Source organism: Aptenodytes patagonicus, chromosome 5 (assembly GCF_965638725.1).
Source record: "Aptenodytes patagonicus chromosome 5, bAptPat1.pri.cur, whole genome shotgun sequence".
NCBI classification, from domain to species: Eukaryota; Metazoa; Chordata; class Aves; order Sphenisciformes; family Spheniscidae; genus Aptenodytes; species Aptenodytes patagonicus.
In genome coordinates, this window is record NC_134953.1 from 21,653,305 (window position 1) to 21,678,956 (window position 25,652).

The 25,652-nt window shown below is 42.0% G+C and overlaps 1 protein-coding gene and 1 long non-coding RNA gene across 2 annotated transcripts in view; both read left to right on the forward strand.

Moving 5' to 3' along the window:
* Positions 1 to 1,427: 1,427 nt before the first annotated feature.
* The window catches only part of RBM20 (RNA binding motif protein 20), a 108,451-nt gene continuing 84,226 nt past the window's right edge, over positions 1,428 to 25,652 (forward strand). The window contains exon 1 of the mRNA XM_076338989.1: positions 1,428 to 1,570. Within this exon, the coding sequence (XP_076195104.1) occupies positions 1,428 to 1,570 (143 nt within the window). The remainder of the gene's footprint in view (positions 1,571 to 25,652) is intronic.
* Positions 3,148 to 6,204, forward strand: LOC143160817 (uncharacterized). The gene is made up of 2 exons (XR_012995439.1): positions 3,148 to 4,913; positions 5,462 to 6,204. It is a non-coding gene; the product is annotated as an uncharacterized LOC143160817 (long non-coding RNA).

Genomic DNA, 25,652 nt, shown 5'->3' on the forward strand with positions numbered 1-25,652 from the left:
CCTGGTTAGCGCTCTCCCTCTGCAAAGTGCAAAGTACGTGATAAATGCAAATAACTCAAAATTTTCCAGTCACTGGTGGTAGTATTTTGTACCCATTTACAAAGCTACATACTTGTTAATGACTATGCCAGGTGCAGAGGGGAGGAGAACCTGACCCCCTCCAAGATTAATCTTTCCCCCGAATTAGGACTAATTTTTCAAAGTAGCCAGGATGTTTCTGCTTTCCTCAGTGTGTGTGTAAGTGAGTGTGTGTGTGTGCGCGTTGGGGGGAAGGTGCGTGGCATACAGAGGCAGCGCAGGAGCAAGAATTGAAACGGTCTTTGACTCAGTCCTCTCTGATAGACAGAGCACATAACAAAAGAAGCAAGAAGACGTGGAAGTAACGTTTTCAGCGTTACTTATTTGGTACGAGCAGTGCAATTTCTGCTGTATCAGTCATCTGAAATGCCCTCCCAAAATATGTGCAGGTAAAACCTTTTTGTCACACCGTATCATTGTGCGGCAATTCCGATCCTTAATCCTGTGTTATTACAGCAGTGGGTAAAGCCTTGCTGGGTCCCGCTAATGCGTGTGTTTGGAAGGGGGGAACCCAAGATTGACGAGCCTTTATTAAAAGCAGGTTCCTCGGTTGGGCCCAGACTGGGGATTTGCTTTGGGGATGACTCTCTTACTCGAGAAGGTTTATATTGTTGGCTGGGGCATACTCTCCTCTCCCATTTCGTTATCAGCTGACAGAGCCTATGTCTGATAAATGACTAATAACATTTCTGCAGAGGTGTTACTGGTGAGGGATTAAAATAATATGCACACTTTTTCCCCCTGCCCTTGGGAAGGGGAAAGATTTGATGTTTGTGAACCACTGCCGGAGCGTGAACAGGCCGGTGCCGCTCGCTCTTCACCATGCTGCCCTTTCTTTTACGAAGGCAGCCCCCGGGGCGAGCCCCCGGCACGGCCAGGTACACCCCGGCCACGCTGCCTCGGCCGGGACAAGGGACGAAACCGCTTGTGCCGGCCGCCGGGCTGCCTCCGCCGGGGACGAGGGTCCCTCCCGCCGGGCAGGTGCCGGCGGAGGGAGGGAGCGGGCCCAGCGCCCAGGTGGGGCCGGCGGGAGCGGCCCGCGGGGGGGGCCGGGCCGGGCCGGGGACGCCGCCCGCCCCTCCGGCCCCGCCAGCGCCGCTGAGGCTCCCGTGCGGCGCCGGCCGCCCCCGGCGGGTAGCGGCAGCCCTCCCGCAGGGCGGGCTCAGCCGCGGCGGCAGCCGCAGGGGCTTGCCTGTCCCGCCGTCGCCGGCCCGGCCGCAGCCCGGCGGGGGGGCGGCGGGGGGAGCGCGGTTGCCTCCGGGGCCGGTCCTCTGCCCCCTCCCTCCCGCCGCCGCCGCGGCGGAGGGCTGCGCGGCCACCCGCGCCTCCCGCCGCAGGGGCCTCCCCGCATGGTCCCCGCCGCTGCCATGAGCCAGTCCCCGGCCCCCCGCGGCGCTGACCCGCCGGAGAGCGATGCCCGCAGCGGGGCCCCCAGCCGGGGCCCCGGCCGAGGGATGCCGCCGCCGCCCAGCCTGCCCCAGCTCCTCCACAAGTAAGAGACGCCCCGCGTTCCGCCGGGCCGGGAGGGCGGGCGGGCGGGCAGGCGCGGGTCGCTCTCCCTCCCCGGCGGCCGTTCCCCCCTTCCCTCCCCCGCGCCCAGACTGACAGCCGGGCGGGCGGAGGGTCGGCCCGGCCCCGGCCGAGCGGTGCCCTGCGAGGCTGAGCCTCGCCTCCGGCGCAGCGGCCGTGCGGGTGGCGGCGGGGCCGTCCCCGCTGCTGCGGGGCACCTATCCCCCTAAAGACCGGCACCGGTCCCGCTTCCCAGCAGAAGTTTTCTGCCCGAAAAGCCGCTCGTGTCGGTTTTCCGAGGGCTCGCCCCGGCACCGCGTCTCCTCCGGGCGGGGGTCCGCGCCGCCCGGCAGCTCGGTCGGGAAAGTTCTCTTCGCCTTTCCGTGGTTGCTGCCGTGTGCCGCGTCCTGCGGCCGCTCCTCAGCTTTCGGGCTGAGGCGTCTCCTCGTCAGCCCTGGAGCGAGGGAGCTCGTGTTGTGCCAGAAGCGATCGCATCTCTGCAAAACTGTCACAGAAAAAGTAGCCCGTGCACGCGGGGAAGGCTTATTGATGAGGGCAACGATGTGAACGGCATATGCTGTTCCGTTTTCCATCCGGAAAGAGAGGGAAAAAGTACTTTTGCTACACAGATGCAGTGCTGTGAGCGATACTTCTCTGGCTAAATGAGAAGCTTGAAGACAAACCGAACGCTCCGTAGTTAGCACATGAAGCACGAGTAACACATGAGTTGATCTGTGCTGATTCAAGATGGTTGCATGCACTGTATCTGATTTTTCCCAAGTCGTAACGTGTGAAAAGAGATAGAGGCTTTTAACAGAGCAGTAAATCTACTAACGAACGCCCAGTTATGGAGCCATTAGAATTGCTTTCTATTACTTTAAGATTTGCTGCTTGAGCTGACGGGCAGGACACTGGGCGCTGCGCAGCGGCGTAGGTTGAGAAACGCTTTTGACATTATGTCCCAGGCCACCAACTGGACTGAGCCTGTGTTCGGCCGTCAAGCAAAACGCGAGTATGACAAAGCAGTGTTGAGCTGCGGCGGCCTCGCAGCTGGGCTTGCGCTGCTTTCCTGCAACCACCCCTTTATGAAAGGCGCTGGCTTAGGCATCTCCTTTGCCAGTTTGTCAACAAAACCCAACAATGTAACTAACGGAGGAAATGCTTTCAGTTCTCTCACTTGTATTTGCAAAATACATACCTACACGTATATAAATATGTATGTGCATGTATGCTTTAACGTTACAGCAAACTTAAGAGTATGAACGTTATTTTAAATTGGGAATTGTGTTATCTTTTATAACTATGTATGAAACTGGACTTTTAAAGTTGCTGTGGAGCGTGGCCCATAAATTTCTTGATGCTTGGTTTTCTTTTTGTCTGTTTGCTTTTAAATCATGTTTTGCAACTTAATTGTGAAAACGTTAACGGTTCTTGTTACTCACATTTTTATTCCTAATGGGAAATACAGACTTGGGAGTTTGCATTGAAACTGAAACATTAATGGTCGCTTCCTAAGTCCGCTGGGCAGCTGCAGTGCTACATACGAATTATTGTGCAACCAGAAGGTAATTTACACTTACTCAAAATCAGTCTTAAATTTTAAACTACGGTCTCTAAAGACGGCCCTTATTTTTTCACGTTTATCAAGACTTTACGTGGATGTGTATTGCAAGTCAGATAGGTGAAGCTGTCGAGACTGCTTCGTGATTGTACTTCTAATGCGGCGCATGTTATGTACAAAGGCATCGCGTTTTTGCCAGTCGTGCCTGCTAGCAAATTATAGGTAGGAAAACTTGAATGGTTTCCTTTCGAGCCTACCTTTAATGGAAAGATTTGAGAGGGGTGCCATGTTCTGACCGTTCTTTGTCATGGTAATGTGACGCAGAATGGCAAATGTCGAACATCTCCATCTAAGGTCCTGCAACTTGATCATACAGTTTTGTAACCGTGCAGCGTTATTTGGTGTGCGCCTCTGTGTTTACCTGATAACTAATAAATCTCCACCCTGCATTTAATTGGAGATGCAGGCAAATTGTATTTTGCTTTACTGATAATAAATTGGTGTTTTATAATCTGAATTGGATATTTGGTGATTGTTAGGAAGTGAGATGTTGGGGAATATCTTAAATTGCTCTTCTGAATTTATTTCTAATATGCTAGAACAGGTATTATGACTGGCAAAATAGGATGGAAAGGAAAGCAGTGATTCTTCTACAAAATGAAGTTGCCATTTCATTATTAGGAAAGAAAACATTGACCTCTTTTCCTGAGCATTTTGATTTTCTTGACTTTTTTTTTTAACAATTGCCATCTTTTTGCTTTGCGAGCTGCAGTAAACAAGTGTGCAGTTGCAGAATGCTAATTCAGAGCGGTGTAGGTGAGAATATTGTGTGGTGTTTAACTGTTTCAACACTTCTATTTTTCCTTATACCATTTAAACTTAAAAAGCTCTCTGGCTTCCTTCTTTCTTCCCCGCAGTACTTTTGTTAGAAATTTTTACAGATGTTAGGTGAAGACCAATATAATTTTAAGAATTGACCTCCTACATGGGCAGCTGGTGAACTTTCACTGTGAACGCTGAGCATTGAGCAAGGATTAAAATGCAGCGAAACTGGCGATCTGAAATGTTTTTGGTAGCAGCTACATTGGCTGAACTGGTGCAACGCAGGTAGCATGTACCATATTCTTTAAATGTCTCTCTGCTTTAACATTTATAATGTAATTTTGATATTAAAATATAACCGAGTCCCTAGTTTGAAATTCCTTGCTGATAGTACCCAAATACAATAAGATATAAATTGAAATATGCTGTCTACGTGTTGTACTTTTCCCCCGAGTGACAACGTCATTTCAGTTGATAATAAAGGTCCAATCGTAAGATTTACAGAGCAGTTAAAGCTTTCTATCTGCGCGGGTTGTGGTGATGTTTGATGGGAAAATACTTCTTATTTTCCAAAAGTAAAAGCTTTCTTGCAGTCAAAGCCCTTAGGTTGTCCAGCTGAGAATGAAAAGCTGGTGGGGAAGGGAAACCTGAATTTACACACTACGGAGGATGACTTACAAACCCATACGCTTGCATATGAAATAAAGCGGAAGACTGAGAAGAAGGAGAAGGACAGTTGTGATGGTGTTGGTTAGCGTTCATAACCGGTTTCTGCTGCGGTTGTGGGGAAGGAGTGGAAATGCAGGGTAGGGCCCGTAGCACCGGCAAGTGAAACACGTATGGGAAATCTCTGAAAAGACCTCAGAGACCTGTTCTGCGCAGAAAGGTTTTAATACGTTTTTGGAACTGCTGGTTTGTTGGTTCCGCCCGCCCCCCTCTTTAGGTAAGTCTGCTCTTAGGAGAAGATTTTTGTTTATAATTTGGAGGTGGTATTGCAAAATGTAACTTTTAGATGACATCTCAGTGTGTGACAAATTTTAGCACCTGCTGTTAGATTGACTGGAGTGCCTAAGCAGCGTGAGAGAGTGGAGACTCCTATTAGTAATTCCAGGTGTGCGGTTCATTGCAGTCTGATGGAGCAACTAGCTGGAAATAACTGAGAGAAAGGACCGAGTGGTGGCTGTGGGCTAACTATAAAGATGTTGCACGAAGAGTGCTTTCTGTGAAAGTTCTCGCTTAAAACATGCCGCGAGTAAACTCCATGATTATAGGAGACCTAATTGTATTGAAATGCAATCTCTTTGTATGTTTTAATGGCCGGTTGCATGCTTTCGGTTCTAATGATTCGTCATGGGTAATATCTGTCTAGTGGAAATGAAGCAGTTTTTAACTCCCTGTGTTGATATAGGAGCATACGTTTATTTTACAAATTGAATAAAGATGTCTTAAAACAATGGGGGGAAAACCAAAGTTAATATTTTTTTTCCTAAGGAGTCGTGCCCTGGAGATTTTGGGCTCCTCTGGAAGGAAGATGGAATTTCCAACATCTGCGCCTGAGTCGTCATCAGTTTGTGCCAGTTCTGGGGGGCAGACAGGAGTAAGCAGGCTGGTGCTGAATGCTTCGAGTCCTTTATTCCCTATAGCAGCAAGAAGGAAACTTGTTGGGAAAAATAACCTCCAACACATTTTTTTTTTTAAGCTTAAACCCATTATGTTTAAGCATGTGCTTTTTGATTTTTTCCTTGTGTGTTTACTTTGTGTAAAGTGTGGGGTTTTCTTTTTCTTTTTTCTTTCTTTTTTTTTTCCCAACTCAAGGTCTCTCAGGAGAGATAAAATATGAAATGTACTCCCATTATACACATTAGTCATGGCAAATAGTTTGGCATATATGGCAAAGGCTAAACTGATACTTAACAAGGGGACATTAGGAGAAACACTGGTTTTACTGTTTCTCTTCTTACTGTTACTGATCCAGGCTTTCCATATTTATTTGCCTTTTAAAGTACATCTCCCTACCCGACAGAGCCCTGAAAACTCATCGAGTTTGTGGTATAACAACTGTAATGGCCCTGACTGGACATGGAAACAAAACAGAAAGTGCTGTAGCTGTCTTAGTTGAGAAGCCTTACCGAAACAAGGGACAGGAGCTGAAAAAGCAGGCTGCACGGTGTGGGACTCGCCAGAGAATGTGGGAACTAAACCCGCGTTATTAAACTCCTCCTTGTGTTTCCCATTCATCGTCTCTGTACGTTATGAAACACACAGCGAGGGAACCTCAGTTTTCTCAGAATTGTCTGGCTCCTTACTGTGTAATTATTGAGACTCTTCTCAGACCTCACCTGACATTAAAATCAGGACTTAAAATGTGTGTACCAATGCGTGTGTGCATGGAGGGGCAAGGACAGGGACACCTGGGGGTGCTTCACTTTTACGTTTAGTTGCTTACAAAAAGTAGCATCAGCGATGATAACTACCTTCAAGTCAGGTAATTAAAATTTCTCTTTTCTCGTAACATTTCCTTTTTGTAACATTTCTCATTTAAGAATTCTTTTTTTTTTTAAAATGTATTTTATTTTTTGATGGAAACCGATGACCCCTCCTGCGTATCAGGTGTGAGCCAAAGCTTAAGGATGAATTAATCACATGGATGTTCTCTGTTTTAAACAAAAATGACCGAAAGTGCGGGTTTCTTTGACTTGAAATTGTTTGTGTTTGGTTTTTTTCTGTTTGTTTTTTTTTTTTTAAACTCTCATTTAAAATCCAACAGCCTATTGGGAGAAAAGCACAATAAAATTGAATTTAAGGCTTGAAGAGAGAGCACAGAGGTACAAAGTGGAAAGGGGTCAGAAAAAAGAATTCAGAAGGAATGCCGTGCATGCAAACTTCTCCATGTAATCTGGCTTGTATTATCAGTTATCAGTCAATTCTGAGTTGCCCAGAAATGTCAAAATTCTTTCACATATTTTAGTGGAGAGAGAGATAGCAGCCGTGATATCAACTTTAGTAAAAAGTTAAATAATACATACTTTATAAGAAGCAATGTAATAAGTGGGGTTTGGACCACAACACATGGCAATGGAGTTCTCTTTACTGTAACTAAGTTGCCTGGATGTTGCGCTTTTATTGGAAACTTAATACTACTGTTCCTGTCAATGGGAAGACTGGGAAATGTGTTCTTTTGGTTTTCCTCTTAATTCAGCCCTTGTCCATTCAAAGCTGTGTGCACCTAACAGTGAGTGTGACCTGCTGAGCTACTGCTACTCTGTGGTGATGATGCTAAAATCTTTCTGACCCCATTTGGAGGGAAGGAAAATGGAGATGGGTAAAAAGCTCAATACCTTTTAGTTCTGATCCTTTCTGGGGGCTGTCAAAATGGGAGAAACTAGATCATCAAAGATATATTTATACTTCATAGAGGATTGCAGAAATTTATTTAGGAGGGTAAAAAATGGATTGTTTGCATGAAATAATAATTTTAGTCACTTTAAAATAGTCCTTCACATAGAATCTGCTTTTCTGAAGAGTAAGCTGTCTTGATTTTTTTTTTATTTAAACGAGCTCCTTTGATCTGATTTGCAGCTAGACATTTTATCAGACTGACTTTATTCCCCTGAATATACTTCCCCCTTCCCCCCCCGCCCCCTTCATCCTTCGTAACATTTTATAGTTGATTTAAGGATGTAATTGCTCTGTTAGCCTCTGCCCCTCTATGTCCAGCTGCCTTCTCTTTGTCAGACTAATGACCCGTCACAGTGAAGCTGTCACTTGACACACTGGGTGAAACCAGAAAACCTGCCCTCGTCGGGTTTTAGAAGCATTTAATATCTGTTCCGTTCTGACAACTCAAGCCTAGCCCGTTTTACAAATGCCTTTTGCCTATTCAGAAAAAATGCCAAATAAAAGCATTGGGTATTCTGTTGCAGGAAGGGGGCGAAGGCTTGTTTTCTTAAAGGATCAGTATTTGTGAGTGCACAGACAATTATTTTGTTGCAGACTTACTGAGGGGTTTTTTTTGTGTGTGTATGTAAACTTGTGAAATGTGAGTTTAACTGATATTAATTGTACCACAAGCTGCATATTTATCCCGTGCATCTGAGGAACTACAAGGAAGATGGATTTGTTGTTAGTTTTCTACGTGTCCGCATTGAGAGATGAGCTGAACGGGCAGTGAGCAGGACCGGGCTGGAGTTGCGCTGTGTGGCTGTTGCACTAAATGATGCTGTTCAGATTTGTCCTCCATCATCTCTGTTGTTTAAAGACATGCAGGTGTCTCACCAGCCTTTGCAGAATGCTCCAAAGATGCCATGAGCCCTGCCTGACTCTGGGGGTGATAGGAATCTGTAGCTCTACTGGTTGTTAAGTGTAGTCCCTCTCCTGCATGGTTTTAACTCTAAAGCCTGTGTTACATGAAATGTTAATGATCATGACTGCTTTAAGAGGGATGGGGTAATATTCTGCTTCATCACTTCCGGATATACTTCTTACTAGGAAAAGATAGGGACAGGATAAGGAAATGTTTAACTCCTGTTCCCTTGAGTAATGTCTTCTGCTGGCCAGGATTGACAAAGAAAACGGTGCTGTGGGCAGGTTATGAGCAAGCTCCCTGGCTGACTACTCATCGCCTGGTCCCTTCCTTGGCTTACTGGCTTTTGAGTTACCAAAAGCATCTGATGTTATCTAGTCTTAGCTTCCTTCGACTTGCCATAAATCTTGTGATTTTCTGTACAGTAGGCTGCAGAGTATTAGAATTCAGGCAATGAAAAATGTCTTGAATTTGGTAGTGTCAAAAGCTACAGTTTTACGTGTCGTGGCTTTTTTCCTGGAGGGGGGAGATGTGTGAGTTGATGGTGTCTGTGAGCTAGGGCCACTTCTCTGGAAATGTGCAGGAGTTGCTCTTGCATTTTCACTTACATTTGAATCTTTTTTTTTTTAAGAAATAGACTTTAAGTACCTCTGCAGCAAGTGGCTTGATGGCTGACATTTCCTTCACTGAGATAACAAATACTCTTCTGCTGGCTTTTGCATATTGTAGAGTTGAAAAGCAGCAGTAAATTGACCACAGTCTGTCTCTGCAGTAAGAAATATTATTTCTGTCTCTGCTGATTAACATGATCTCTTCTTAGGGGAAGATGTGCTAACTAATTTTATTAGGTTGATGACACATACAGTTCATTACACTGACCAATTTTTATTGTTCTCTTTTTGGCCTCAGTTTTTTAAAAAACTGTAAAATAAAATTACAAAATACTTATAGAGAACAAAATGCTGTATAATGCTTTAATAATGTCTTTTTCACCCTGCTTTCTGCTCTGCCTGGAACTAGAGTGAGAGCAGATTAACTTCTGGTACAGAGAAGTTTGCTCCAGTCCCTGTAGAGCTGTGCATAGCTATGTGTGCTTGCATGGTTTGCAGTCTGGATGCCACTCCAGAGATTGTCAGAGATTTCCTCTGCTCCCCCCCATAAAATGCTTTGTCAGAGATTATGCACAATTCAGACTGAGGATGGGATTTGGAGAAAAGATGACTCTTGTCTCCTAAAACCGTAGAGAGAAATATTAGCAAACTAGGGTGAGATTTTTTTTTTCAGCCCTAGGCTCCTCTTATCTTCCAAACTCTTCCATTAACACATCTGAACGTTCACACCCCTGCTATCCATGTGCTCTGCGCCATCCATTTGTGCCCCACTCATGGCACATTCTTGTAAGGTCACCTACAGCTTTCCACTGGTCTGCCAACCTACAATCAAACATTGGGCTCTTTTCTTTATTTACCGCTTCATTCAAGGTCACTATTCTATCCTGTAGCAACACCTTCTCCTCATGCTGCAGGCAGGGCTTACCCTTTTGCTGGCATCTTTCTGTTGACTCTCTTTGAGATGGCCCAAGAGGTTTGCCTCAGGTTACTCTGACGTGCATTACGCTTAGGAGAGTGTCACTGATGTGTCTAGAGGTGAACATGTTTGTAAATAATACAGAAGAATAGTGGTTGACTGGGATGGTGTTTATAGATACCTCTGTTGGCAGCATGAGCAAACAGGTTCATAGGTGAAGTGGTGTAAACAAAAGAATACTTGAATCCAAGACAACTCTTGTATTTTCTCTGCTGGTTTGGATTTTATTTGAGCACACCTTCTCTTTTTCAGCTCCTGGAGAAGTAAAAAGTGCTAACTAACTCCTTCAAATTTGACAATAAAATTTAAGTTAATCACATATCAGTGTATCTTTGGTAGCTCAGACTTCTATAAGACAAGGGATCATTACTGTTCGACCTAGGTTTTGTAGGTTTTCTGTGTTGCAAAGTATTAAAGGATTGAATTTCCTTCAAAAAAAAAAAAGGAGTAAAATGGAAATTTGCAAGGGCTAGAAGTGATTTAGTCATTTTGTTTAGATGGTTAAAGTATATCTGTGCAGAGTAAATCAACACGCCTTATATACTGTACTGTCTTACATCTCTCATCTAAGTTGGCTACTTGCTTTGTTTTCCGTGTAAGTTCTCAGGATTTTTTTTGTTGTTATATTTGCTGCAGTTTTTTTAATGTAATATCATGAAAATAACAGCTATAATTTTGTGGTATTTCCCCCTATATTCAAAGGAGCTTTTATAAATTTTATGAAGATCCCACTTTATCCTAATCCATATGGCAAGGACATAAAATATCAGCAACTAAGATTACTTTCTGGATTGCTGGCATAATTTACGGGGGGAACCTGCTCTAAACTGCAAGATGGCCTTTTGTAGCCTTTTCTGTACAGCATTCTGTCTCTTACTGTGCATTTTGGCAGTACTTGGCACTGGTCTGTTTGTAATCTCCCGCTCTCTAGAATATAAGACCCTTTTACACAAACACACAGAAGAGAGACTCCCCCCACATTTCTTATTGATTTGTTTGGTATGATAGATTTTTCTTTTGTGTGTCCTTCTTTGAAGCATTAAAACCTACTGTTTTGCTTTGGTGCTTCTATAATTTCCAGCTGTATTACGTGAAAGTGGGTAGCAGTGTTCCAAAGCTGAGGACTTGATTGGCAAGTTTTAGCTGTGAGTAAAATTTCACAGCTGATCCATAAATCCCCTACAGACCATTAGGAGCTTCAGAGCTGCTCTGGCAAGCTCCCCTACAATAATTGTAGTTTTGAGTTTGTTATATTTAGTTTTCTCACCTCTTAGCTGGATGCCAGAGGGACCTCACTAGAAGCGAACCAGCTCTGTGTCTACTTTTTCTTCCTCCAAGTCGGCAGTTTGTACAAATAGCGCAGCGTGGGAGGAGGGCTTGCTGGTTGACTCCAGTGGACAAGGCAGAGACCGTCCAAGGGTGTGACTTGTGACAAATGGACCCCAGATCTGGGGTTAGACATTTCAGTAATTCGAGGAGACTTGGAATACATCACTTCTTGCCCCCCACCTCCAGCCCCTGCTCTTAAGAAATAACAGAATCATCAAGGGAGGCAGAAAAAATGCTTCTTCAAGCTTAAACATGACAAAGTCACATATAACTCTGTGAGACAGAAAGGCAGCTCTTAATTTAAATTCCCTGAGGTAATTGTACTTATTTATCTGTAGCGAAGCTGGCAGAGTGACCAGCTTTTAGGAGTGACCACTACTCTAAGAACAGAACTGCATGGGTGGCAGCCGTGAGCGGCGTTTCTCTCGGGTGCCAGGGTTTGATGGTAATGATGTTGCTGGAGCAGCGGGAGGCCTGGCTTCGAGACCACATCCCCTTTAGGCTCATTGCTCTATACGCATGCGGTAAAACCAGTGACTATATTGCATCTTTGATAAGCCCTGGAGAATACTTCTTGTATACTAGGGCCCCACCTGGCAGCTTAATAAAGCAAAAGGAGAGGTTCCTACCGTTCCCCTGGATTTGGATCCTGCTGGATGGGCTCTGGTAGCAAACTCAGATTTGGCTGCTTGCTTGAGCAGTACGTTTCCTTCTGAAATCTGAACTGCTTTGCCAAGGAGGTACTTGCCACTTGGTGGAGTCTGGTGTATTACCTTGCTGAAGGGACAAGGGGACTGTGTCGAAGGAAAGGGTGTGTCTGCATGGTAGACTCTTCCAAAGGGATATTTTTTCCATTTCTAGAAGAGGCAAAGATAAATTGAATCTCTTTGTCCTCTGCTACATAAAACCAGCCTCTCATACCTATAACCTATTAATGATTTCTTTACACAGGAGGGTGATAGAGAAGCATTATCTGAACTATTTACGAAAAGGAAAGGAAGAAGAATTAGTGGTGGTCTCTTAATTGAATTTTCAAATAATTTTCTTTTTTTTTAGAGCAAGAAAAGCAGAAATTTCATTCATATTAAAAGCTCCTTCAAACAAAAATTCCTTCATGTTAAAATTTTAATTTAGGAGGATCAGAAGCTTTGTTGATTAGGGTCTTGTTAGGATAAGGATAGAGTAAGTAACTATAAATGGTGATACAGTGAGTGATGATCTCACCCTACAAATTTTGTGTTGAACTTAAGCAGGAGAAGGTAAAAATATCAGCTGACAACCTTCTTGCAAGGAGGCATTTTTGATTAAAATAGAGGGATCTTCAGTAAAAGGAACTGAATCGGTCATCTCTTCAATCCTTAGTTTCAAATGCTTTAACTTCATTTAATGCAAGAAGTCAAGTGGAAGATGTCATTCCTGTGGTGGGGATAGAGTGCTGTTGATGCCTGGGCCAGTTCTGGTGTCTGACACTTAAACTAGAAATGCTAGGAGTGATAAGAGTAAATGAGCTAATTACATGTATACAAATGAAATGCAGATCATGCTTCAGCTGGAAGAAAAGATGATGCCCTTCATCTGTGTCTCCTAATGGAAAAAAGTTTTCAGAACAATATGGAACTTCTAACGTGAATTGGGATTGGTGTAGGATTGTGGAAAAAATACAGTAATTAAAAATGCAAAACGGTTTTAAGATTAAAAACAAAAGATATCAGGTATATGGGTGTAAGCAAACTACATACATCTTCCTAGGCTCACTTCCTGCGTAAGTGTTGTGCTCTGCTTTATTTCCTCAAGAACTGAATGGATGGGAAGCAGGTCGCTAAGAGGACAGCATGGACCTCCTATGCTTTTGGGCAAACAGCTCACTAAGATAGTGGGCTATAGATAAGAATGGCAGGGCATCCTCGCCTAGTAATTGCTGACCAGCAGGGTGTTAATGCAAACTTGCACTAACTCACATTTCATCTCCCTGGCAAATAAAATTTGCAAATGCTTATTCACAGAACTAGCTGGAGTGAATCAGTGACCAGTATTTACACATGTAAGAAGTTTACAGGTGGAGCCTAAGATGAATCCATAAATAAAGGCTAAACATAAGAGGGGGTGGATGAGTCTAGAGTCTTACTGCTGATCGTTGCTCTAAAATACAAGCAAGGGAATGCAACTGTGGAAGACGAGGGGAGAGTTTAGCAGGCTTGTTTTCACCGCAGGGTTAACTCAGACTCCTGCCTAGGTTTTAACCGTTACCATCGTTCAAGCAAAATTAGTCTTAGTTAAAGAGGTGCTTTTGAGACAGTTGAGGATTTTGGGGAGAACCTGACCTTCACTTGGATAGCTGTCACTTTGGGAAGAATATGTTGGAAAAATAATCTGCATGCTGGTTATCTTCCATTTCACCATTCCCTGCAGGGCAGAAAAGTTCTCCATGAGCTGCTATTGACCAGGAAGGGTTTCAGCCCTGCCCCACTGCAAGAATTTGCCAGACTGAAACAGTGTTGGATGGGCCGGGACCTGCTGTGGGGAAGGTTGTGTGTGGGTTAGGTTAATCGGAGATAGGTCAGGAACGTGAAGTGTGTGAGGGAGGCGTACCCAGAAGAAGAACCAATCTTTCTTTATGCGGGGCAAAGCCTATGTACTTCTCCCCAGCTTCTTCGGAAGAGCCTAGGCAGTGTGCCGGCATTACATCCAACAACTTTTCTTTTTTTTTTTTTTTTCCTTTCTACAATGTAGTCTTGGTCTAGCTGGTATCAATGTTTTCTTTTCCAGCTATTAGTTAAAATGAGAATGAAGTTAAGCTTATCTCAAGGTGCAAACTACTTCGTTTGCTTTTTCCTCCTCATGAGAGAAAAAGTGGCATACTTACAGCTTTAGTAATCACAAGAGGTGACTGATGGGAAAACTAAGTAAGTGTCTTTTCCTGTGTGGACATTATTTACCTGTGAAGTGGCCGGGGCAGTCCAGAGGTTCTCCAACTTGTGTGTATGTCTTTGAGAGTACAAGCGATTTGAAGAAACAAACCAGAACTTTTTCCTGATTGAAAGGGTGTCTAGACTTATCTAGGGCTACAGCAGGATATTAATAGAACATACTGCATTTCCTTCACATAAAAATACGAAGGGCACTTTGCTGAGAAAAAATCCTGCTGTGCCTTTCTGTCTTTGGGACCAGCTCATCACCCAGCTAAAATTAAAAGGTGAAGTCAGGCAGTTCTTGCTCTCTATTTTTAAACTGCTTCAGCATATGAATGTGAGTGTGAAATCTTTCTTTAGGCCTCTCTTAACTTAATTACCTACTTATTCAAAATATTCTCTTCTCAAATTGCTGAGCTATAATTATATTTATCTTTTCAGTGGACACACTTTAGCTACTCGATGTTTGTTTAATTAGTTTTATGCTTAATTTGTAGTTCTGTAGTTACGCACAGTGATGGAAGCCTCGTGGTAAGTGTTTAAAATCTACTTTGAACTGTTAAAAAATTAGCAACTGGATGATATTTTTGTATATCTGTTCCATGTTTTTCTTCTGGAAAATATTGTGAAGAAGCACAGTTTAAAAAAACCAGTAAAAAGAATTCAAACAAATAATTTTCATTTGACCTTAATAATAGAAAATTATGTAATAACTGAAAATGTTTTGTTATACTTTTTCTCCTGAAATCTTTTGTTCTGTGCAAGCTTATTGCTACTTTATTTTGTTTATGCGCCTTTTCTTTTGTTTGGGTGGAAGGGGTGATGCGGCCCTAGTACAGGAGGTGTGGCGGAACTGCTTATAAACCATAGATTTGTCCCTCTTTTCTTCCGATTTGGATATACTGAATTCTTCTTCCTGCATTTCAGTGAATCTATGAAAAATCCCTGTCAACCACCTTTGAAATCAAATTGAATCCTCTTTGCTTGCATAGAGAAATTATGTTTTCCAGTCTCGTAGTTGCAGCCTGCAGAGGGTGTGCTTTCCTCCTTCAAACCATCATCTTGCAGCACAGTGCCCGTAACACACCGTCCCGTTAACACTGTGCTGAGCACCTGGCATTGCACCCAGAGGTACGAAGGAAAAAGGGCATCTGTCCGTCTCTGTCCCCTGTGACATCTGTCCCTCGATTTCTTTGACTGTCAGCTGTTTGAAGCACAGGCTGTGGGACTTCTTCCCAACTGACCCCTTTCACAGTGGAAAGGACACTTCTGAGAGCACACAGTGTTTCTTTACATCCTCTTTCGGGACTGGCTATTGATCCCAAACACAGTACAAAATGGAGATACGTGCTCTTTCCTTCTCAGTGTTTTCCTGGTTCCTTTGCTTTGTCAGTGGGAGCAGCTGTGGTGTCGGAGATCTTGGCAGAGTCTCTTCCCTGCAGTTTCCCGTGTCTGGTCAAGCAGTGATCAGGCTCCACCGTGCTGGGTCGTTTGTGTTTTGTCAGGTACCTGAAGCTGGGTGAGGTGGTAAGTTTTGAAAGGCATTTCCTTCAGCACCCACATACTCCTGGAGCGTGCATATGGGAGTCTATATGTAGTCCTATCTTTGACAGCTAAATGAGTAAACCGCCTGCTGCAAACTGTCTTTAGGGTGGCTGGTACCTGGGGACGGCAATAAGTGTGGTCACACCTCCCCAAGCAAATCCCACGTGCTGTTGATCTGACTGGTATACTTCCACGTACCTCCCTCTCCCACTTCCCAGAAATACCGGAGATTTCATAGGCTTGGGTGTTAGATGACAGTGCATTTGTAGTGCTGGTGAGAAACATGTTGCTATTCACGGTGTTTAGTGGCAGTATAGTTAGATAGCTAGACGGTGATGTTAAGTAACACAAACCTGGAGCCACAGTCTTTTGGACACATCTTCCCATGCCAATCTTGGTGCTTGGAACAGTTTGCCCATTAATTTGTTCCAAGGTTCCACCCCCTCCCTTCCCTCTCCAGAAAACCCTTGGCAAACCACCTGTTCCGTAAATCCTCCTGCCTCGGCTGGCCACTGCCTCTGTTCGTGCTGTCCTGTCCTGTTCCCCATTTTTGACTTCAGATTGAAAATTTGTCAGCACAGAGATTTATGTGAGCATTTTACGTCTCGTAAAGAAATACACAGATCCCTTATTCTTTCAGAAATGAAAAGTTGCGTTTTAAGACTGAAATATGGACATGATGTTCACCTAGACAATGGGGTTTTTATAAGGCTAGTTATACTCATAGATTTTCTTTTCTCCAACTGGAGACTGCAGTCCGATATTAGAAATATTGCACCCAGAGGTACGAAGGAAACAGTACCCGCAGAACTTCTGCTGCTGTCATCTTTGCATCTTCTGCTGCTGTTTAGCTTTCAAAACTGATTTTTTTGTGTGTATTTGTTTTGTAAATGAACATAGTTATTGTGCATTAGTGAACACATGCTTGACGAAAGCATCCTGACAAAATCAGTGGGTTTTAATTGTGTTAACACACCTCTGTGCTTGAAGTGGAGCCTTAAGAATTTGTCCTCTGGAATCTTACATTATGTTTTGGCCATTGGAAATGAGGCATTCATCATTGAAAATTATTAAATAACTGGAGAACTATAAACTATATCTAGCTTTTAGTAGCTTTAGCATTTATACATTTGTTTGAATGCTGTAGAGTTTACATGAACAGATTTATTAGCTGAGCTAAACACGTTTTTAAAGCTAGACTATAAAAATTCTTATGTTTTCTTCACATTGTGGCTTCAAATAGTTTTAATAGTAGACTTTATTTGAAGAATTTGAAGTATCCTCATTTTTATTTCCAAAAACGGTACATGAAATGTATTTATTTAAGTGGGTAATAAAACTAAAGAGCCAGGTCATAAAGTGGTGTTCACTAAAACGTACAAAAATAATACAAAGATTCCTGTCACATGCTCTGATAACAAAACCAGAGGAAATAACTTTCCTGTGTAGTATATCATGCAGGTGGAATAGAAAACATCTCAACATTAGTAATAAATATGTATGTAATATATCAACATTTTTATGTGCACATATTTTTTTTGGGGGGGGAGGTTGTGCACTTACATACAATTTTATTTTTTTAAGGAACTCTTATTTTAGAGATCATTCACAATTTTAGCTATTAATATTGCTAACCTTTCCCAACATATAAATCATTGTGGTCTCCCACACAGCTGTTGTGTCCTCCAAAAAGACCTGTGCTCATTTAACCAGGGAATTGTGTAAAAACGGTGTTAGGATGATGAAGTATACGACAAACCATATTGTCCAAAAGGTCCATTGCTTTCTTACCACATTTGTGAGGCAGTCTGGGTCAAAGCATTGATGTGATGGAAACTGTCTTTATATTTTCAGGATGTGATTTTAAAACCAGCCAGACCTGAACTGTTCCAAATTCCCCCCAATGCTTTGACTTTTCTGTCAGTTGAGATTTCAGGTTATTGTATGGCCCATGGCACAATGTGACTTTTACAGCAATTTCTATAAGGTACTCCTTCTGTAGGTTTTACCACATTTGTAATATGGTAAATATGTAAATTTGTGATGAGGTTAGCCTGGCCTGATTGTTGGAGGGTGGGGGATTGTGGAAGAGTTCACCTGTTGAGAATACCGTATGAGCATGGCTTTGTATAGTGTGTGTGTATGTATACATATATATACATCTATAAATACGCTTTCTTGAGCTGTGGGTAATAACCCTGTTGCGTATCTCCTTAGGGATACTGAAGTCTTGGAAGTAAAATGCGAATGGCTGCCTGGGAAAGCCAGTCCAGAGGTTTAATTTGCTGAGCTCTCTGCAGGTTGCCCCATCAAGGGCTTGGCATTGTCTTCCTGGAACAAAGTATCTCAAGGAGCACGGTGGGATGTGTCAGCCCAGGGCTATCTGTAAAGGGGATTCACTGTGAAACTAAACGGCTGCGTGTTGTTGACCCTTGTTGGCGTTCAGCCATGGAGCAAGTTTCACAGAAATGGATTTAAGTGCTGTTGTATAAACTTTGCTTTGCATGTCAGAAGTCTAGTGCTAGTCCCTTGCTGGCAAGGAGCACGTCTGGCTTCTCTTGCAACGCAAGCGAGCCCTGCAGCACGTGCATCATGGGCCAGAAATAACATAGGATGCTGGGCATTCCTGATGGGAAAAGTGGGCAATGCTAAAGGCAACTGTGGCTATACAAAACACAATGTTTGGCTGCTGAGTTGCTCTCCGGTGCATTCTTTGGGCGGCATTTCTCTTCAGGAGCTGACCATGAGCAGTCATTTCTGCCCCTACCAGCACTGTAGCCCCTGCGGCTGCAGTGGCTCTGTCTGCTGCCAGCCTGTCCCACCCACTTCACTGAGCTGTTTGGGGCAGTGACCTTAAATTTCTGCGTTGCTGTCAAATGCCATCACACTTTTGAATCTCGCTGCATACAGAAAAGAAGTTGCTAACTAGTCACTGGGGAATCTTCAAATCACCTTGCTGGTCCTGGAGAGCTGTATCCCAGTACGGTTTCCCTGAGCTAACTAATCCACCACAAGAATGGATTTAGCAACACAATTTACCAGTGGAGATTTGCATCGGTATATAATTGGTTAAGGATATAAGCTGAAATTCAAATTTGTACTTAGATATGTTTTTTATTTAAAACAATATCCTACTTAGGATTTCAGTAACATATTTTACAAATCACTCTTCAGATGCTCTTTCTGGAGCTCAAATGGTTACGTTATAAATGAAGAACGGATTCAGGAGGCTTCACAGCATTAGTGATTATCTTGTAATGTTTTCCAGATGGCAGAACATGATGTAATCCATACTGCCTAGTTTGTTTCATTGCTCTGTATACTCTGTCATACCCAAGAAGTAACCAAGAGACTTTAAGAAGCTCATCAGGCTGTTATGACGATAGCTAGTTAATCCAAATGTTCTTTATTACGTTATGAAAACTGCAGATTAACAAATCACTTGTTGGTGAATGCAGGAAGATTGATTGCTACTCAAAGCTCTGCGAGAACTAGATATGCAACTTGGATTAGCTTAGCTCAAGCTACACTTCGGTGAATGCATTCCATTTTCCTCAGGGCTATGAAGTAGTTTACATCTGTTCAATTGTAAATTCCTCTAGCAGCACTGAGTAATTTTGATTCCTCTTCTTTGGAGAAGTGATGGGAATGTTTGTTTGTTGTTGTTTGCATTGATGTGAAATAAAACCACAGCACTAGCATCACTGGTTGCGTGGGCATGGTGGCTAAGGTCAAATTAATTGCAGCTTGCAGTTGCTCATAATTCTGCCAGTGTTCATGCAATAATGTTGTTTACTAACTGGTGCTTTTATTAGGCTGACAGACCATCATTTGAATGGCAAACCCATCAAATTTAAGTAGGCACTTAGCTCAGGATTTTCTCAGCATTAATTGAAGGCGCCAGGGGTACTGCGTTGGGACAGGTGCAGTCTTGCTGTGCAGAGGCAGGATTTGAGGAGTACATGGGGAACGAAAGCTCCCTGTGCATCCTGACATCCAGCTGTGTAGGGTTTCTCACTTGAACCCATGTCCAAGAAGTCTTCAAGGGTGATTAGGGCTGGGGTAGGAAGTTTCAATCTACTGGCAGTTATCCTGTAGAGGGGGTTTTGCAGGCACTTCTTTAGGCTATCCTACCCTTTGGTTAAGCCCAGAAAAATGGGATGGAGAGAAGAATAACAAGAGACATAAATACATGGTATTAACTAGCTTCTGGGAAGGAGAGGAAAATTTCCTGAAGTGGGTTTAGTATCTTGTGATTGTCTCATCATCCATGGAGCCGCTGCCTGTAGGTTGCCATTGGTAGGACACAGATTGCTGGGCTGGTTGATCTGATCTGGCATGGCACTTTCTACCCTGTCTGTATGCGTTCAGGCAAGGAGGGTTGGAACAGGAACCGAGAAACACTGGAAAGAAGAGCAGTTTCCAACACAATTGTCATTTTGATGGTTGTGCCATGTTTGCTTGTGTTGTGTTTTACCCAGTGACTTCCTCATCTGGTTTTTATCATGCATGGCATTGCTTAGCTGGTAGCTGCTTTTATTTTTCCTTTATCGTGTCTCTGGGGAATTCCACAGTTCAGTGTCAAAACATCCCCTCATAGGGGAGGAGGGAAAGAGGAGAGGTTTACATGATGTACATGTCTCATTTTACAGTTTCCTGATGATCTTCAGTTTGGCTGCTTGTAAGGAGCATTTGTTGTTCATAGTCACTCAGTCTGGGCTCGTTTATTGACTCAAGCTGTCTTTGCTTACTGCAGTATTGCTAGTGATTAATGTGCTTTGCTGTTCTGATTTCTACGGCTTGTCCTGTGAAACAAAACTAATGACAGTGGCTTTTGGAAATTGAAGAGCAGCAGAGCGCTAATTACATTTTTCATTAAATATTCCTCTGAGTCCAGGGGAAGGGCTGTGATGCTCAGTTTTACACAGCCTCTTTCTCTGCATCTTTTGCAAAGATGCATGTGGAAAATGGGCTCACCAGTGAAATAAGGGCTGGGAGAGGGGACAGAGGAGGGGAAAGAGTCCTGAAAGGTTGGTGTTTTCATGCCCTTCTTCCACAACCCTTCTCCCTGTCCTCCCCTACTCCTCAGCAACTTTTCCTTCAGGTTTTCTCCCACACAAAATCTTTCTAGTCTTCCTGATGCCCTGTCATGTCCTGATCTGCCAGATCCCTAGTTTCTCCTCTACCAAACCTTCTTTGGTTTTAACTTTTTTGTGTAAGAATTGGCTGCTTCTTCCTCAACAGACAAACCTTGTGTGTAAAGCACAAAGAAATACCCATTGCTTTTTCCTGTTTGCAAGAAAGGCCATAGAGAATCACAGCAGATTTGACACCTGGAAAGGTTTTTGCTCAGAAATCCAGCCCACTGACTTGGTTTAAGATGGTGGGAATGGAAATTCAGCATTGGTTTGTCTGAGAGAGGCCAGAGATTTTCAGAGTTGATAGAAAGAGAAAACTTTATGTTCTGGAAATGTAACATTTATCAAAGGCCTGAAGATGCTCTATTAACAGCGGCTTTCTAGCACTACAGGGTCTCTACTCCAAAAAAATTTGACTTTGTTGATGAAGGAGGGAGCGACTGTAAAAGATATTACCTTCCTGGGGAGGAGTAGGGAGCCCTTTCCTGTATTTTAAAGAGGCTATAAAACGAGTTGAAATCCTGCCTCAAAGGATTTTTGGCGTGCAGAGAGCTGCTGTAAGTGTAGATTTTGTGTTGGCTCAGTGCACAGACCACAGGTCTCATAGCCGTAAGCCCAAAAGGTCAGGATTGCATTTAGCCCGTAACTATCAACTCTGTGATACACTATTAGTCATAGAAACTTGAGAAATTTGTTAAGATATTCTGAGTTTGATTTTGATATATTGGGACAGCTTTTAAAATTCCATCACAGTTTAAAGTGGTACTGCCAGTAGGAAAGTCAGTTGATTGAAATACAGTGGTTTTAAAAGATTTTACTCCTCTTACGCTTTTTGTGAATTTACAGTCATCTTCTAGTTTTAAGAGAAAAAAGTTATCTGTAACTGTAAAAGCTGTCTGTCTAGAAGTAAATTCTTTATGCATAATATCGTTAAAATACTTTCATGTAACTTTTCAGTTGCAGGAGTAGTACAAGATCATTTTAGCAGCAATAGGTTAAAAAAATTATTTGGATACAAGTAAGATTTTTTAATGTTGCAAATGTTCCTTTAAAATTCTTAATTACATTTTTCTTCCCACCTCAGCCCCCAATTTCTAATTAATCCCAATTAGGCAATTTTTGTTAATCAGTAGTGCGGTATCATATTTTGTTGTTGTTTCCTAGGAGCTGTGTTTATCTAAATCAGCTATGTCAAACCGTAACTTTTATAGGAAAGCTACAGAGCAAACCATAAACCACTTTTCCTGCATAAATCACTTGTTTTAGTCTTTAAACATCAGTTTGTACATATTAACCTTGCCCTTCTTCTGTTTAAAGGTGGGGGTTTTATGAAGCAGTCATGTGACATGGTCTGTTCAGTCTTTTGTTCTACTTACAGAAAAAAGAATAATTTTTGCAGAAATCATAGAACAGGATATCAAACTGTATTGCTCATTTTTTCCCCATTGATAATAGGTAAGATCAAACTGATAAACATCCAGAAGTCTTGTTCTATGCACAGACTCTTTTGAGTAGGTTAGGGGGGAGTGATGGGACACTGCAATGTGGATGGGACAAGCAAAATGGATAATCACTCATGTTTATCCATCAGTCAACAATAACATACTGTGGCACATCAGACCATTTTAGTGTAATTAAATACTTTCTATTTAGATACATTCAACAAAAGTGTCTCACATTTGTTCATATTATAGCTCATTCTTGCTTACCATATCAATGTATTTCTGCTCTCGAAGGCAACAGCAAAAATGTCCCGTTTTTGTGCTTATTCTCTAGATATGTTGAGCACAGAAATTTAAATCATTAGCTCAAGAAGCTATTACTTTCCGAGATATACTGGCTTATTCTTATTTTAAATTGTTTCACATTCTTGTATATATACGTAGTGCAGAAGGAGAATACATGTTTTCGTCTGTATCCCATCAAGAGGATTGCGTGTCATTTGAAAAAACCCTCTCCCAAAAGCAGGAGTTTATTTTTCTGGCAAAGGAAGTCCCTTTGGGGTTAGAATCCCAGATTGGAGACTGGCAGGTCAAATTCTTAATCACTTCTAAACTAAACATATATAATATGAAAGCTATTTAGGCATGTCTGAATCTCCACGGTGCTATTTTGAATTATTTTGCAGAGCATATATAGGAAAAACCTTGAATTTTTTTTTACATTCAATGATTTTTTTTTTTTTTTTTTTTTAAATTAGGCCTGGAAATAACTCATTTATTTAAATTTGTGAACACAAATCTTTTAAATAAGAGGGAATGCACGTTCAGGAACCAATTTCATGGAATAATGCTAATTTCATCTGGTTTAGCAGGGATTTTTGTCCTGTTCTATACGCTGATACTTTGTCAAATGTGACTAGTTAAGTACTACCGAATAATGCCTGTCCTTTCAGTTATTATATACAGGTGATTTTCCCCCTTGATTTAATGACATTTTTGTTCTCTCTGCAACTGTTCAATACCTTAGAATCCCACTATACCTGAAGGTTTTGAAAGTCAACTATTAATTACTTTCTAAAGCTTTCTGTTAAATATCAAGGTTATTGGTAGAATTTTCTTCTAGTAAGAATTCTAAGTAAAATGCAAATGGAAGATTTTTTTTTCTTGTACAGTTTTAAAAATCATCCTTCAATACTCCTTATAGTGAAAATGTCTTTACGCAACAATGCGATCTAGTCACGATGCAGAATTCCTGAACTATTACAACCTTGAAAGGTGTTTTTAAGACTTGGTTTCTGAATTTAAAAAACATTCTAGAAATTTGTGTTATTGTATAGTCTTGAAAAAAATCTATCAGTACTCAGTTTATAGAATCTAGAATATACTATTTTTAAATAAAAGCAAAGATTTTTCCTTAAAAAGAAGAAAAAGGTTTCTTATGCAAGACAGCTTTGCAATGGAAAAAGCTTTGTTCTGCTGTTTTGCAAAGAAATCTGTATGTCTCAGCTAAAAAGCACACCACCTTCTTATTAATTAAATTGCATATCTCGGAAACGGGTTTATTTAATTTTGTTATGAAATTATAAAACTGTGCGGTGGAGAAAGTGCGGGTCCAATACCTGCGTATTCGAAATAGATCAAATGAATTGATTAGTAATTGGTAACATCTAGTGGAACCTGGCAGATGATCTTGTTGTCAATGCGTTTACTTGATCGTTAATCTACAAACTATAACGTAACATTAACTTACAGACTGTCCTGGCCTTAAGTTCTGTTTCAAGCACGCTGTTCCCTTTCAAAAGATAAACTTTCCATACGCCAGTGCTTATCTGCCTGGCTTCCCGGCTGACTGAGATTTAAGCTATACTGGCTTGGACAACGCACGCAGTTGAACCTTGCTAACTTATGTGAGTGCTCAGCAAGAACATGGGGAATTACTGAATTTTTATCAGTAAGAGGCAAAGCTCAAAAGCAAAGATAATGAATCAGAAAAGGTAGCGTATTCCTTTAACTTGATGATATTGGTTTGTTATAATTACTTAGAATAACATTTAATAGTTGATGATATTTCTTTCCTAGGTGCTTAAAAAGGAAGAGAACATAGGGTATCTTACTGCCGTGTGTGGCTATTCTGTCTTTTGTTAGAAGCAATTGTGCCTCCGATGTGTAATATTATTGTGTTGATTAGCAAAGGCAGATGAAGGTCTATGTGTTTTGGTTTTAATTCTTATTGTGAATGGGATGGTGGTGGCGTTTGTAAAGAGGGCATCTACTTCTATTGAAAGCATAATGCACAGACACAAGAGAAAGGACTTCAAGGTAGGATTTATTTTTCTTAATTGTTCCTATTGCCCTTGACAAACATGCTTTTTCTCAAACATGATTCAGAGTTGTTGTTCCCAAATGAGTTACAGCAGATACGGATGCCATTATATGAAGTGCTTAATGTGGTTTGCAAAACAACTAACGATGAGATAACTGTGGAAATGTTCTCTGCTGCTTTCAGATGCAGATGGTCTATTTTTGACCTGGAGACCAATATCAAGCCCTGGATTTTGTCAGGTCGGGGGGGGGGGGGGGTGGGGGTGGGGGTGGGCACCGAAGACCTTATCTCTTTCTTTCCTTTGTTGACAACATACCCTTATCCTTCCTGGGTCCTGGGGTGACTGCTTGATAGTGCTGGTATTTAGAACACCTAGATAGGAGAAGTCACGAACTTCTTTTTCTATTTTTAAGGATGCTCATTAAAGTTGCTAGCAAGGCTCAGTGAGCCACAGGGGAGTGGGACGAGACTGGGGGAGAACACTGCTAGTGAGACCAGGAAGCCATAGAAAAGCATGCCGCCTTCAACAGTGCTTTGTTAAACAGAGATGAATTGCAAGCATAAATTAGTATTACATAAGCATAAACAATTTGCAAGTATTAAATATTTTATACACTTCTTCATTTATTTATTTATTATTTTTACTTAATAGGTGTACTTTCAGGAAAACTGTATTTTTCTGGTGCATTTGGGAAATTTTTAATTAAACAGTTAATTTTTTTGTTTGTTTTTAAGGAGGACCACTGCAGTTACATAGTGTTTTATTTAAGGAAAAGTTATTTATATGCTTTTTTTTTAAGATTTACTGTTAGGTAAGCAGCAAAAACTCAATTATACGCCTTCATAAAGGTAAGGAATTGAAGGCAGCTTCAAAACAGCAAATAGAAGGAGCACATCAAATTCTGTGCAAACCATTAGAACGCATAAAGGAGTGCTTGGTCTGTGTTGGAGTCTGGTAGTAGCCAGATTCACTCACGTTATGTTAAATGAATTTTTTTTTGTTTAACCATTTAGTGTCTTGGCTCGACATTGCTCCCCTGCCCCAAATTCTTGGACCCTGCAGTGTTGAAAGAGCAAAGCAGTTTGACTGCAGAGTTACTACTCCG